The following is a 15,901-nucleotide window of genomic DNA, read 5'->3' as shown; positions in this document are numbered from 1 at the left end:
ATTTGATGATACCCTGGTATGTGACTGCATTTGGAGAAATGTTACAGATCTGTACTTTTAACAGGCTACTGTGTATATACTTTTAACAATGAGAGTAAATGAAACTTACTCCTGGGTAAGTGTGGGTAGGATTGCAGCCTAGAACTGTTAAAACTCTACCTACATGATGACGTAACGTCCAGTCATGACATCACTTCTGGTGGGTCCTGACAGATTCTCAGTCTAAAAAGTGGGTCCTGGTGGTAAAAGTTTGAGAACCACTGATATAGTGGATCAAATACCATTCATGGCACCTGCTGAGGGCCATGTGACATCATTAAGTAGGACGTGACATCATTAAGCAGATGATAGCCAGAAATAAGCACTTTGTTCTCACATATTAGCTGCAAGTGAAAGAAAAGAAAATCTGCAAATCTTGTTCATAGTTTCAAGATATAAGAGAGACCAATTATCATGCTGGGATAGCCCAATTACAACGGGGGATGGAGAAATTGCTTCCGGGGGCCTTGTTTGACACCCCTGATCTAGCTAGTCTTTTGTGATCTCATTGAAGCTGTTCATTGCAGCCTGCATTATATTCTGTACATGCAAAATTAATGTTCCATAGCATTTCAAATACGTGCAGATTCTTTTTTCTCCAAGTATGTCTCAAGACATTCTGAGTAATCTCAAGCTATGCAGTCCCACCAGAAAATAATTCTCTGTATCAATCCAAATACCTAAACGAAGTTCTTTGTATTAATTACCCATCACAAAACTGCAATAGTAAAGCTAGAAAAGATAAAACATCTGTTTCATATCAGAGTTTCTTTTTTCAAGGCATTCCATGGTTTTCTTATTGTAAAAGGACGTTCATAAAACAAGAGCTAGTGTGATTTAAATCTTTACAGCTGGTTCGAATATCACTGTGAAAAAAGAGTCTTTGTAGCTCCAATTTCTGCTTTTTGTCATATTTTGAGCAATGTGCTTAACTGAAAACAAGCAAACAGAGAGTTTTTGGATGAGGCCCGTTACGCATGGACTGGTGAGGTAGCAACTACTGCAAAATGGCCTTCAGAAAGGTCAGTTGCTTTGTGCTGCTAAAAAGTCTCTCAGACGTTGTATGCATATAAATAAAATGCAGTGTATAAATATTTAAATATTTGAGACCACATCAGAGTGTGAATGACTGACTTAGACTACAGGGTGCCTTAAAGGAATACTGAGCTGGAAACAACAGAATTGTATACTTGATTAAGTAGAGCCATATGTTGCAAAGCAGCATATTCCTGACAGGTACATTCTATGAATAGTTGGATCTGATTTATAAACGGGGGTGGCAATGTTCAAATGACCCACAGGAAGATATGCTTCTGTAATTGTTGTTGCAATTTCCTCATTTCCTCTCAAGTCAAAAGTTCTTGCCACCATCTTCTGATGTGGTGTGTGGGTCTCTAGCCCAGAGAGGGCTAAATTAAAAACTCGTCCTGCTTTAAAATTAAGGAATATCAGACACAGCAAGCGGGCTCAGAACTGCTTATTAGCATTCATTATGAACAAGCTGTGTCTTATGTGGCTTTCCCTCTGCCACATCCAGAAAACGAACTTCCCAGTGTTGTTGAATGAAGCACTGTTCAGTGCATAGCGTTTCCAATCTGTACAGGATTCTGGGCCAGCCAAAATCATGAGCATCGGAGCTCATTGAGGGCCCAATCCTATCCAACTTTGCAGCACTGGTACAGCAGCAGTGCAGCCCCGAGGTAAGGGAACAAATGTTCCCATACCTTGAGGTGGCTCCTGTGACTGCCTCCCACCTCAGGATGCAGTGCATGCCCCGTTGGCATAGCTGCACCGGCACTGGAAAATTGGATAGGATTTGGCCCTGAATTCTTTACATTTTCTAACTGAATATCAGAGACAAGTAATTTTGTACACTGTATAGATGGGACCTGACACTTGAAGCATAAAGTAATTTGACCTTGCACCTTTAGGTCAAGAGTTCAAGATTAACAGAAGCTTCTGTCAGTCTTTGTTTCTTCTAATGTTGGCTTTAAAGACATCATCAGGCTGTTGGCTTGAAAATTCTAGATCATGTGTTCAGAACCTAAGAGTGTGGATTTTTTTTAAGGGATTGATTTCTGCTGGAAGCAGTTTTACTGCCAAATATGTTACAATTAAAAATGCTGTCTTAATCACAAGGAACACAAGCGAGCCAAAGTTACACCCCAATCCTATACTCCAGTTACACCAGTATATTTCCATGTGCACCAGTACAATAACAGCCCTGCTGTCTGCCTGCCAGCAGATGTGCCACAGATGCTGATGCAATGCCAGAAAAATACCTTGTCAACACAACTCAGATGCCTTGCCAACGCAACTGGCACGACTCTACCAGCACACAGGCCAAAATGGGGAGAAAATTGGGGCATAATTGGATGGGATGAGGAGGGATCAATGTCTACCACATACTAACACCCCTTCAGAAGATGGACAAATCCCTGACTCCAGAAAAATGCTGCACTAATGACAGAGCAAACCAACAGGGAACAATGGGAAAGGGAGAAAACACCAAAGCAATTTCATCTCCTGGTACACCATAGAATACCACAGACTACATTTGGCAGCCAATCATAGCACACCAAGCCCAATATTAAAGTCTCTTCCGTGGAGATTTCAGATAGACAGATGCATGGCAGGGAGCTATAGTCATTCAAAGGGGACCTTTGATGATGGGAACCATCGTGAAAGGGCACTTGGAGGGGGGAACTGCTTGGGAAGGCATAAGAGGAAATATTTTCCCATACCCTGTAAAAGCATATACACCAAATTTGTATATTTTTAACTGTAGGATAATTTTATTGATTTTCTAAAAGCCACATTAATGTATAGAGTGTGTGTTTCAGATTTTTGGTTCACATAAACAACACTTTAAAGTATGTGGAAGTGCATTATTTCTACAACTACACCATCTTTTTTCACTGTATTAAACGATTCTGATCAGTGTGAACAATAGTTTAGCTGAATGAGTACTATTTGGATATTGTGTAGGAAAATGTCAACTGCTCACCACTGACTCTCTTGTTCAACGTTTTCTAAGGTGCAACAAAATTTATTAGAGGTCTGTCCTTTAGACATGAGGAAATCCATGTGGTTTATTCCATTCATGCAGAGGTTTAACTTCTCTTGATGCTGGCACTTTGATTCCCACTTCATTTAAGAAGGGCAAAATTGGATCACAGCCTGTCCAGTGAAGAGGAGGTTTCTTACCCAATTCTTTATCTTATCTCGCTGCTTGGGAGATTAGGATGGTGTGAAAAAATATAAATTGGTACTAAACAGACTCTCAGATTATGTGTGTGTGTCTGTCAGGCAAGACTTGGCCCTTCTGTGCTCCAAACTGGCTGAAAGCCCAATTCTGAGCTTGGCGTGCCAACTCACCGCCGGCACGCACTCTCACAAACATGCCATAAGGCATGTTTGCAGGCCCTAGCACCAGATGAGTGCCGGTGGTAGCCCAGTGCTGGGCTCCCTGCCCTACACAGAGGCTCTTGATTCATCGCCGACTTTTTGATTGGTGGTGAATCGAGTAGCCCCATTGCGGGGCTACTCTCTTTACCTGGGGGAATGGGACGAAAGTCCCCTTCTCCTGAGGAGCCGCCGATGGCTGCCAAAGTGTGCAGAATGTGGCAGCAGCCATTTTCAGCACCACTGCAGCCTCGCCCCCCGGGCAGCTCAGGATTGGGCTGTCCAGCATTATTTTTTAACCATGGGTAACATTCAGGAACTTAGGTCATATTCATATGGCGACCATGGAATTCTGCTTGCTCAGGAAGTCTTGCTTACTCCTTCCTGTCCATTGAAGGCCTGTGTCCCCGAGAATCTGCTCTCGATAATCAGGTGGGCTGTCCAGAACTATATAAGATGGGACCTGGTACTGTGGCAGGATGAGTGACTTGACAGAATTGGGGGGGTTGCCTTTCTGCTTATTTGCAGCATCTATTCAACTGTGTGTTGTAGCTAGATAGGATTTTGAGGCTGGCCACATATGGCTTCAGATGGCCACATATGCATTCCGAGTAAGATTTGCATGCTCAAGGGATTGAAGTGAGTAAACTAAAATACCCCTTTTGCATTAATTCCATCATGCAGTCCTGCAGTAAGGAATGCATGGAGGAACAGAAAGGTTGCACAATGTCTATGTTTATCCTTGTAGGTAGATAAGAACCATAATATCTTACATTCCTCCGGAAAAGAACGTGATGTATTCTGGATTACACTTCTTGATGTATCAGAAATGCTTCCCCAGAGGCACTGTAGTTTGCCAGGCACAAAGGAAAGAGCTGTCATCTTAATGAGGCTACAATGGGCATAAAGCACAAACGCATTGTCTCAAATGTTTTGTTTTATGACCTTTGTATCTCAGTCTTCTTCCCCAGAATCCAGGATGGAGTTCTATCTTTACAATAACCCTGTGAGGTAGGGAGAAAGATAGGAACTGAAACTAACCAATAGTATCTGAAAGATAATAACTGTCCAAGCTCAGGAAGCTTCCTAGCTGGGTCTCTTTTCTCCATTCCAATATTCTGTTTTCTACATCATACCAAATTATCAGACTAAAAGCACTCCAGTTAACAGAGCGCTTTATACTAAGAGAATGCAGTACTATATATTCAACTTTTTGTTCCTTTCCGTTTTCATAAAATATCTGAAATTCTCCAGACCCTCCTTAAGGGAAAATGGAGGTCTAGGAATCTAGCCTAGAGGGCAGTGGTGTTCTTTCTGTGAATCTTCTGTGCCTATAGACAGCTTAGGGTGTTGTTGCTGTTAAGTCTTTTGATTTTTCCAAGTTTTTATTCATGAGTCTTATTCCACAAATTCTAATTTCTGGCTCCTGTTTTTTTGTTCTGTAGCCAGTTGCTTGACATGATCCCTGTTTACACACAAACACGCACAGAACTTGTTCCTGTGCCAGTCTTTTCTCTGTTATTGCTTAAATTGAAATCCACTGCCCAGTAACACGCAATTAAATTGACTGAAATCTATGAATCAGTTGTAAGATGGGCCAAGATTACACTTGCATAACCAATTCATGTAATCAGCATTGCCTGCTTCTTAACCCCGTGGATGTTTCTTGTGTCTGTTCTCATTTTGGGAATTTCTGTGGATGCAACTTTCTGCACTTTGGAGTACAGATATCATTCCTCCTGGATTTCTCAAGTGGATGCTGTTAAGGATGTGCCCAAGGATTTATTATTTATTTAGCGTATGGCATATAATGTCTCTTGGCATCCTTCAGTCTCGGAAGACTATGGTATCGTGCTCTGAATAGTGGTTCTGGAACAGAGTGTCCTCTCCAGTGCGTGAAGCCTGGGTAAAGTAGATATGGAGGACAGAGTGTTATCCATGCAGCAAATCCCCCCTCTCCATGTCACTGAAATGGTCCAATGGAAAGGCAGAAGCCAATACGGTTGGTTCTAGCGGTGTCACAGGAGTTGCCAGAAAGTGATTGTGTTCAGCCATGAACTGCCTCAGGGACTCCGGCTCTGGATTTTGCCTCGAGGTTGATTCCTGAAGCCTTTTCCATAACTGGATGTAGCCACAAGGCAGTGGAGGTTTGGGATCAGAGTTTTCCTTCTCTCAGATGAGCTGCCTTCCCAGGCTAACGAGCCCCATCTACCCGGTGGCTGTTTAGTCGCCTCTTACGACAAGTACAGCCAAACTGAGGGCCTATTCTTATCCCCCAGCCCCCAGGGGTTACATGGACTTACATATCATGGACTTATACATCAATTAGACTAGATCAAATGTCAATGTCCAGTTCGTCCAGCCATTGAAGGACAGAGTTACCTTCTTTGCAAAAGTCAGACCATGGGCCAGTATACGCCCTCAGTTTGCAACCAGGCACAATGTGGTATATGGTTTGGCGGGAAAACCTGCAATCACACTGTGGGGTAGATACTAGCCCCCATTTAAACATTGAGTCCTAACTAACGCCATGTAGGGTATGGATCCAGTTCAAAGTTTTCCAATGCTGGCGAGGTAAGTCGAAACCTGGCACCTTAAGTGTAGGATCATCTATATAACTACCCGTTTCTGGGTGTTCGACTGCCCGTTTAGCTTTCCAGTGGGCATTGATGTTAAAATTATTGTGCAGATGTTGTGCGAGTACCAGAGAAGGCTTCCTGGATTTTAGCCTACCAATTGATTGATAAGGAAGATCGGCATGTACTGGTCAAAGTGGGTTGTTGGTGATTTTTCTGTATTCTTTCACGAAAGCCTCTTGTCTCTGTAGGGCTGGTGGTGCTATGTGGCTCAAAATGGGGAGCCAACAGACAGGAGTGGGTCTTATACAGCCGCTTATGATCCTCATGGTTTTATTTAATCTGGCATGGTTTAGAAAAACGCTTGGTTTTTCTACTTTTCAGGAGACACTTATTGTCTTGGTGGCAGGGAGAGAGAGAGAGAGCAACTTCATTTATGATACGTCCCTTTCACAGATGAACTTCTCAATGTTTTTCTTCTTCAAGGGCACAGAAGGGCATGCTGAAGATCTTACAGGCTACTTTGCCCTATTTCTCTTGGTTCATCTGTTGCAACAGTGCAGGATTTCCATTCCCTCTTGTAGCTGCTGTCCTGCCTCCTTCTCATCCTAAAGGGAGAGCTATGGCTATGGGAAAGACATTTCAGTAATTTACCTGGGAGGTGCTAATCTTTTTTGCAACCTGCCATTTATTGACTGGCAGTTTACAGGGGCTTGTTGAACCTAAGAGCAACTTTCACATGTCTGTCTTTACTGTGTCCCTCCCAGATACCAGCTTGCAGGCCTGGTGGTTGGCTTCACCCCACCAGGCTCCACAGTCATTGTGAGGCCAGAAATCTATTTGGAATCAATCTTTTTACTGAGGGCCAGTACAGAGGGTCCAGTCTCTCTCTCTCCCCCTCTCTCTCTTCTCTCTCTCTCTGGCCAGCCTGAAGGTGGAGGCTCAGCTGGTCCAGTCTTTGGAAGTTCAACAAGAGGTAGTGGAGGGCTCCTCTAAGCATGTGGTGCACCTGGGCTCAAAGGGGCTCCTGGCAAAGGTGGCAGCTGTACCTCCAAATCAGCAAACAAACAAAAAACCCAGCACTGACAATGGTACCATTCGGCCCTTGTTTTCATTAAAACATTCCGTATACAAGCATTTAATGTCACAGTAGAGTTTGCATTATCTTTTCCTTTTCAGTAAACTGACAATGAAATTTCAAATAATCACATTTAAATATTTTGTAATGCAAAGTTTCCAGTATCCTTGGATTTAATAAGAAAGCACAATAGATAGGGGGATGTCAGAATAGTTTTTATATTTTCACAGTGGATTGTCTGTTGGATTGTAGCCTATCAAGTTATTTAGATTTTAAACCTTTCCTTTATAAAGAAGCATTTTGTAAATCTTTAACAAGGAAATCCATGTTTGTGGATGGATATCTGGGCATGTGGGTATGGCAGCTTGTCAATGTAAAGTCATATATCCCACAATTAGAGAATGCCAAAACAAACTACTATATGTGCTCTGTAGTGGTACTAGTGAGCCTTTCTTATAGCAGATACTACTGTACATGGCACATACAGATACTCTATAGCAGGGGTGTCCAAACATTTTGGCAGGAGGGCCACATCATCTCTCTATCACTGTGTCGGGGGCCAGGAAAAAAAAGAATTAATTTACATTTCAAATTTGAATAAATTTACATAAATGAATATATATGAGATGGAGCTTATATGAATGAATGAAAGTCTTGCAGTAGCTCAAGACCTATAAAAGGCCTTGTACAAAGCAAGGCCAGTCTTTCCTTTGCTGCCACTGCTGCATCACAGACATGAAACTGCAAGTAGTGGAGGGAGCCCTCATCCCACAGCTCAGGTGAGAAGTCGAACAGTCGTCCTCACACTGAGAGCAGTTGCATCGGGCCAGCACGGGCTCCAGCAAGTCTCTGGAGGGCCAGAAGCTCATTGGAGACTGCGTGCTCCCCGCGGGCCAGATTGGGAGCCCCCGAGGGCCGCAAGTGGCCCCCGGGCCGGGATTTAGGCACCCCTGCTCTATAGAAAGTTTTTCTTCTTGTAAGGTTTGAGTCTTTGGCAGTTTTACTGATTTACCAAACTGTTGTATGGTGGAGTATGTTGATGAGAACAAAGCCAAATTCAACTTTGTTACTTAGATTGTAGTACAGTACAGCCCTTTAAGTATAGTACATTTAAGTTCTCTTAAATGCAGTCCTACTTTGGCTGTCTCTAGCACTCTCCCCCCCACCAGTATGCTCATGCTTTAACCATACTTTTGAGTCCTGGCTCTGCCCCATCCCCTTTTGGAGAGAGAACATGACTTTGCTTCCTTATGGGTGGGATAATTTTTTCTTTGCTCTTGCTCATTGTTGGTGCATACAAGTGAATGGATGTGTGCATGGATGTTTATCTACAAATAAACTGGAGAAAAAGGAAAAGAGTAGCTGTATTTGTGGCTTAGGTAGATTTGGTGCAAGATGCACCCGCCTTTGTGACTCCCATCCTTTCCTCTGAGATTTTATTCTGGCTCTAGGAAAGAAAATAATGCCAGGGGGAAATGTTAAGAAAACACAGAAATGCAGTAAAACATTTTTACACATAATGGGTAATGGAGTATATACTTATTTGGGCATGTAGTCACTATAGCAACAGAGTTCTGCTTGGGGATGTGCAGAAATGTATGTATCCCAGGACAATTTGCATAACTCTGGAAATTAATGGATCACATATTTTATACACCTAAGAATTGAAAATTTGGCCCTTCGTGTCTATCTAAAATGAAGTGTTGACAGCAGCAGCTACCAAAATTAGCTCTGTAAAAAACGGTTGGCCAAGAAGGAATTGGCTTACTAGAGAGACCTGGCCATCATCCTGGCTTTTATACGCTTCTATGAGTTGTCTGGCATTTTACTGACAGAAGCTTGAAGTAACTGTAAACAAGGGAAGAGCCTGTCTCACTATTGGTGCTGGGAGAAGATGCTATGAAAGAAAAGGATACTGGGAAATAAATCCTGCTCTCAAACAACCTGAAGGCCATATTGATGCTGCCAAACTACCACATGGGAAAACTGTATAGAACACAAGCAAAATTGTTAAGGAAAAATATATAATATAAAAAATATATAAGAAGAATGGACATGAAGGGAATGGGCATGACAAACAGATAGAGCTCAGTTGTAGGTTCTAATTTTCAAACAGAAAGGGGTGAGCAAAAATAGAGCACTTCATAACATTGTACTAGCTACTGAATGATTGTTGTGAACTGGTAGTTAGCCTCAACTGATGGCGATAAAAATATCTTTAATATATTGAAGCAACCTCCTTGGGGGATTTTTGGCAACACTGCCATCCGCTCTTCCACTGGCACCAAGTCATTCTTGTAATACCTGGTATCACAAGAATGAATGACTCCCTGAAGCTTTGGTAATTTATACTGACTGTCAGGTAAACCTGTTCATACCCGTGGAAAGATGCCCAGAATGCTCTTTGCTTCTCCTGTCTCTGATCACTCAGAACAGCAAAGAGCATTCTGGGCATACAAGAGTTTCAAATACAAGTAGAAGGAAAGGGGGGGGATGATCACTATAGTGGGCAGCAGTGGGGATGACAAGGTAGTGTCTTTAACTTAAAATGCTTTTTGAAAATGCAGTGGGCAGCATAACACTTTACATGTCAAAAGTGCGGGTTGTACTTTAAGAATGCCATGGTAGATTTTTGGAACTACTGTCCAAATTTCACACACCCCCCCCCCCCACACACACCTACTATGCATCTGAGTTGAGAGAATCTATGTTGTTCCAGGATACTGCAACATTTCAGAATGCCATATGTGGATTGACTATAGAGGAGACTGTGTGCTTGGCAGCCTGATCCTAACTCACATTGGAACATGCAGGCCAGCTGGCCTGCCTTGTGTCCAGCACAAGGCTGGCTGTGGCACAAGTTGGAGTAAGGGGAATGAACTCCCTTACCCTGTGTCATACCGCAGCCAGTTCTACTGGGGCTACTCGGACTTCCACCAGCGAAATTGCTAACACAGAGCGGCCCAAGTTGGGCCAGGGGTTGGAATCTGACCTAAGTGCCAGAGTACGATCCCATGCCCTCTCCAGGCTGGTCTGCACACCTGCCCTCCCCTGCCCCAAAATTCATTTGTTCTGCCCTCCGCCGTCCCCCTGCCCCAGCTGCCTTTGCGGGGTACAACCTTACCTCTTCCTGTTGGCACAGAGGCCAGATCTGGCCTCCATGAACCAGCACACACCCATGTGCTGGCTGAGCCAACTCCAGAGGAGGTGCAAGCATGCCTTACGGCACATTTGCAACAGTACTGGGCCAGCACAAGGGACTTGCACCAGCCTAGAGAGCACTCAGGATTCTGCTCTCAGTGATCTAAATAGATCATTCTCAAACATTTGAAAGAGCAACTTTTCTGTTGGCAGAACACATTAATTTCTATGTTATATTCCACTGATATTTTCTGTTTATCCACAACTGGAACCGTGTATAAACTGGAGCTGGAACAGTTCATGGAACTGTTTGAGGGTGATATTATGATAGCTTTCTGCTGGACAATTTTAATTTCTAAAATTAAAGTAGTGCCTTGTATCAAAGAGTAACTAGCTGTGCATGCCACTACTGGCTACCATGAAATAAAAAAAAAAATTGGCCAACCCCAGGGCTTTTTTTCTAATGGAACGCGGGGGGACGGAGTTCCGGCACCTTTTTGCAGGGGCCCCTCCCCTTTGGAGGCATTCCAGGAGTGGGGAAGCAAAATAGAGGCATTCGCTGGGTGGGTGCTGGGGGGTGCAGGGTGGGCTGATGCCTGGCCCCTGCCTGACCGCACAACGACCCCCTCCTGCCCCCATCTCCAAGCTCTCGCCTGAGCCCAGCCCGCTTCCCCTCCCCCCGCACTCTGCATCCCAGCACAGCTTCCAAGCGGGTGGAGGGCGCGGGAGACACGTGCTGATGCCAAGGAGGAGGACGGACAGCCAGCCAGCCAGCCAGGGAGATGGGCTGCGGCACCCATAGAACGCCCAGGTACTGGCTTGGTGGAGGAGGAGGGGAAGGAAACTGGCTGGTGCAGACCCGTGCCAATCTGCAGCATGAGCCTAGGTGTGTCTACTCAGAAGTATGTCTCATTGTGCTCAATGGGGCTTGCTCCTGGGAAAGGGTGCATAGCCATGCAGCCTGAGAGCCCAAGCATGTCTACTCAGAAGTAAGTTCCACTGTGTTCAATGGGGCTTACTCCCGGGAAAGTGTCATAGCCTTGCAGCCTGAGTAGACAGGCAGAGGAAGGGCTCTGTGGCTGCAGTCCTCTCCACACTTTCCTGGGAGGAAGCCCCACTGCCTCTAGTGGGACTGACTTCTGAGTAGACAGGCACAGGATTGGGCCCTGAGGCTGCCATCCTATCCACAGTAAGCCCCATTTACTAAAGTGGACTTCTGAGTAGACATGCATAGGATTGGGCTCTTAGGCTGCAATCCTAGGCACTTTCTGGGAGTAAGCTCCATTGACTAGAACAAGACTTATTTCAGAGTAGACATACCTAGGATTGGGCTCTTAATCCTGGCAGAGATATATATCTGCACCCGTTTTCACATGCTAAGGGCAGGTGAAAGGGGATTCTACGTGTGTACAATGTGCTGTCCAGCCTTGCCAGAGATCCTCCTCGTCCTTCCCCCACAAGCATGCCCTCCGCCAGCCAGCGTTTGCAGCTCCTCTCCAGCAATGCACAGCAGCAGCTCAGGGCAGCAGAGGACACACAATTGCATGCCAAGCGCCTTCCCAAAGACCAGAGTATTCTGATACCTGAATTAAACCATATTTAATTGCTTGTTTGCAAACTTAGCTGTTTCTGTGTGCACCTAAGGACCCCTCTCGTGTAAGAATTCTTTTTTTGTTCTTATTCCCACAGTTGCTTAGAGTAATTTTACTACATGGAACTCATGTAAGCCATTTTTCAGAATCCATTCACTGCTTCCTCTCCTCGAAGTAGTGCCACACTACATACTACACGCTACAAGTGCACCTGTACAGTATTTTTCCCCATGCGTAGAAAAAATAGCTTGGGGGAAGGGGATGTGGAGATTGACAGCCCAATCCTATGCATGTCTACTCAGAAGTAAGTTCATCTTTAGGGGAGAAACACATAAAAATATTTTATTTCTCCAATAAAAAATGGTTAATAAATAAATAAATAAATAAATAAATAAATAAATAAATAAATAAATAAATAAATAAAAGATTAACAAGTTGTGAGTTCCTACATCTTTTTATTTACAAAAAAAGCACTGGCCAACCCACTACATACATTGCAGAACATCGCAAAACCGTGACCATTGTAGACACCACATTTACCTTATGGTAGTTGCCAGTACCACCAAAGCATCTTTTAGCTACATAAAACTTCTCGTAGGTATTTGTATGTGTTGTTCACACACTTCCTGGCACAAAGTGGACCTGAGAATTTTTTTTTCCACTTAAGTCAATAGCACATTCTTGCAATTGTGTATGAACAGTAGTGTTGAACCCATGCAAGTAAAGATAACTCAGTTGGGAGGGGGAGAGAAATCATAGCTTGGTATTTTGATATTTGACATTTCAGTTTTAAATTGGGAGGATGCATTTGGCTGTGTGTCTGAAACCAATTATCAGTGATACAAGGAAAATGTTAAAACTGTTCTTTTAATTTTTAAAAAATCAAAACTTTAATTTTAGTTAAATAAAATTCATTTCAAAATTTCAGTTCAGTTGTAGTTGAACTAAGGCATCTAGTGTCAAGAGAGAGCAACCCATATGTTCTACTGTTGTTTCAGTATGTCCGATCTCCTCAGTCTGGTCTCTGGTATGCTTACATCATTGTTATGAATGATGTTTTATATCTAACTCATGCTAATTCATCTCAAATCATCCTCTAAGAAAAAATTTCAGTGTATGTGGTTTACAGTTCAAGAAGTATAAATGAAAATACATTTGAGGAACCCTTAAATTACTTTGCCATTTATGATATAGAAAGCTGTAGAGGAAAAACTTATGACAGGAGAATTTTTTGGTGTAGAAACATTTGCCACTGGGCAGACAGCTGCCAAACATCTTGCAATTAATCTGACGCTTGTTTGGCTTTCATATTCTTTTCCTTTCAGAACCAGTGCCCGGAGGCAGAAGAGTTGGTCTTCAGCCATTTTGTAATCTGTAATGACACACAGGAGACACTGCGGTTTGGCCAGGTGGATACTGACGAAAATGTTTTGCTGGCTAGCCTCTGCAGTCACCAATACAGCTGGCGCTCTCACAAGTCCCCACAGGTATGTCCAAAAAAAAAAGAACTTACAAGTGCAATAATTGTTAAAACTGGGTGGTGTTTTAATCATTGCTTCTAGGTTTTTTATTCATGTGTTCAGCTATCTGTAGCTTTCCAGATTCCAGCTGGAGTTGCATGCTTTAGCTGCAAGAGACACAAGATAAACAGAAATGATGAGGAAACCCAGAAATGTTTAGATATAATTCAACTTTGGAACTGAACACCTGCACCTTTTCCAAATTAAAAAAAAAAAAGTTCATAGAACTTCAGGCTTCTGAACCAAAGTACAGCAATAACTTGTCAGATGTCAGATATCTTTATATCTATATCTCTTAACAGTTGAACTCAAAACCTCTGATTATGACCATATAGTAGGAATTGGTAATGTTAACGCTGTAGGAAATACCACAAAATTAAGGTCTTGGGGTGGGTATTATACGTATTTGGTCATTCCATCCTTAAAACATGGACATGTCTTCTGACTATAAGTCATGTCACAATTTCTATAGAATTCCTACATGTGAAACCTGCTCAGTATTATTATGCAAATTTTTCACTTCATTTACAGATGCAGAAGCTGCATCTGTCTTCACAGTATATTCACATGCAATGAAAAGGTCTGATGGAACATCATCATGCTTATAGCTTACATATATGTTCTACATTAATTCACTCACAGGAATCTCTTTTGTATATTGATTCAGTGACATGTGAAGAGACTAACAACTTAATCGTAGTGATATTTAACCCTGAGCAAATCTGTACAGGTCTGCATTAGAAGTTTCCTAGTTTAACCCAATAAGCCACTCTCCCCACCCCCAAGTCTGTCTGTTTGTCTTCTCCCTGTATTTGGAGCTTATAAATTCTGTATTGTGTGTCAGCCAGTTATTGCACGTGGCCCATTTGCACGTGCCCTTAATGAAGTTCTCTGTCTTCAGGATCTATTTTAAAAGCATCAACAATGTCAAGTTTTCTTTGTGTGTCTAATCTACAAACTGATTCCCCACTGCCTGGTCCCTGGAAATCCAAAGGCCACTTTTCTTAGTTCAAGGAGAAACTATTATCTGTGTTTTCCTCTCATTAAGCTTCATTTGTGCCACCTTCAGGTTTTCTTAGCTGAGAAAACTCAAAACCAGCATTTCTCAACCAGTGGTACTCATACCATCAGTGGTACTTGAGGTGGTGTCCGGTGGTACTTGTGGGACCCCCAGACCTCCACCACCTGATAGGTAGACCAGCAATGTAATGCAACAAGCAGCAGTAGGAGGCTTGATGGGAAGAGCTTGAGCTTGCACTTTTTGCGTACTCAAAAAATGCCCTCCCATTTGCCCTGAGCCTCTTACCAGTGTTTGTCACATTGCGTCTGGCCTCCCAATCCCTGGCTATGACATCATCAGCAGTTACTTCTGGTGGTACTTCCCATAGGTGGACCATGTGAAGTGTTACTGCGGAGACAAACATTGAGAAATGCTCCAAACCATCAAGCCTGAGTAGGCCTTTGGTTCACCGTTCTGTTCAAGAAACCAGTTTACTGTGTAGTGACACACTAGAGGCCTTTCCAGGAAAAACTTACACCAGGCTAGATGGACCTTGTTCTGATCCAGCTGGGCTCTCGTGTTCTTAGAGTGCCTCGTATAGACTCATATAGACTGGATCAATTTGTGTTCTGGTAACGAAAAGGAGACCCGATTCCTTGATGTGTTAAATGACTGTGCCTTAAAGCAGCTAGTCATGGAGCCCACCAGAGGACAGGTGACTCTGGATTTAATATTGTGCGGTACTCAGGACCTGGTTAGAGATGTCAGTGTTACGGAGCCGTTGGGGAACAGTGATCATGCTATGATTCGTTTCAACATGCACGTTGGGGGAAGAATACCGGGCAAATCTCTCACTAAAACCCTTGACTTCCGACGAGCTGACTTCCCTCAAATGAGGAGGCTGGTTAGAAGGAGGTTGAAAGGGAAGGTTAAAAGATTCCAATCTCTCCAGAGTGCATGGAGGCTGCTTAAAACAATAGTAATAGAGGCCCAGCGGAAGTGTATACCGCAAAGGAAGAAGGGCTCCACTAAGTCCAAGAGGGTGGCCGCATTGCTAACCAGCCAAGTTAGAGAGGCCGTAAAGGGCAAGGAAGCTTCCTTCTGTAAATGGAAGTCTTGCCCTAATGAAGAGAATAAAAAGGAACATAAACTGTGGCAAAAGAAATGTAAGAAGATGATACAGGAGGCCAAGCGAGACTATGAGGTACACATGACCAGCAACATTAAGGGGAATAATAAAATCTTCTTCAAATACGTTAGAAGCAGGAAACCCGCCAGAGAAGCGGTTGGCCCTCTGAATGGTGAGGGAGGGAAAGGGGAGATAAAAGGATGGCATCCACCCAAGAGTTATTAAGGAATTAAAGAATGAAGTTGCTGATCTCTTGACTAAAATATGCAACTTGTCCCTTAAAACGGCCATGGTGCCAGAGGATTGGAGGATAGCAAATGTCATACCAGTCTTTAAAAAGGGAAAGAGGGGGGACCTGGGAAACTATAGGCCGGTCAGCCTAACATCTATACCGGGTAAGATGGTGGAATGCCTCATCAAA

General features: G+C 43.3%; 1 protein-coding gene across 4 annotated transcripts in view; it reads left to right on the top strand.

Moving 5' to 3' along the window:
• The window catches only part of VPS13B (vacuolar protein sorting 13 homolog B), a 494,765-nt gene that overhangs the window by 417,878 nt on the left and 60,986 nt on the right, over positions 1-15,901 (top strand). For all 4 annotated transcript variants that reach the window (XM_066626564.1, XM_066626562.1, XM_066626565.1 and 1 more), the window contains exon 43: positions 13,157-13,318. In XM_066626564.1, coding sequence (XP_066482661.1) covers positions 13,157-13,318 — 162 coding nt within the window. The remainder of the gene's footprint in view (positions 1-13,156; positions 13,319-15,901) is intronic.

This window comes from Tiliqua scincoides, chromosome 4 (assembly GCF_035046505.1).
Source record: "Tiliqua scincoides isolate rTilSci1 chromosome 4, rTilSci1.hap2, whole genome shotgun sequence".
Taxonomy (NCBI): Eukaryota; Metazoa; Chordata; class Lepidosauria; order Squamata; family Scincidae; genus Tiliqua; species Tiliqua scincoides.
This window is presented reverse-complemented; position numbering and strand designations above follow the sequence as displayed.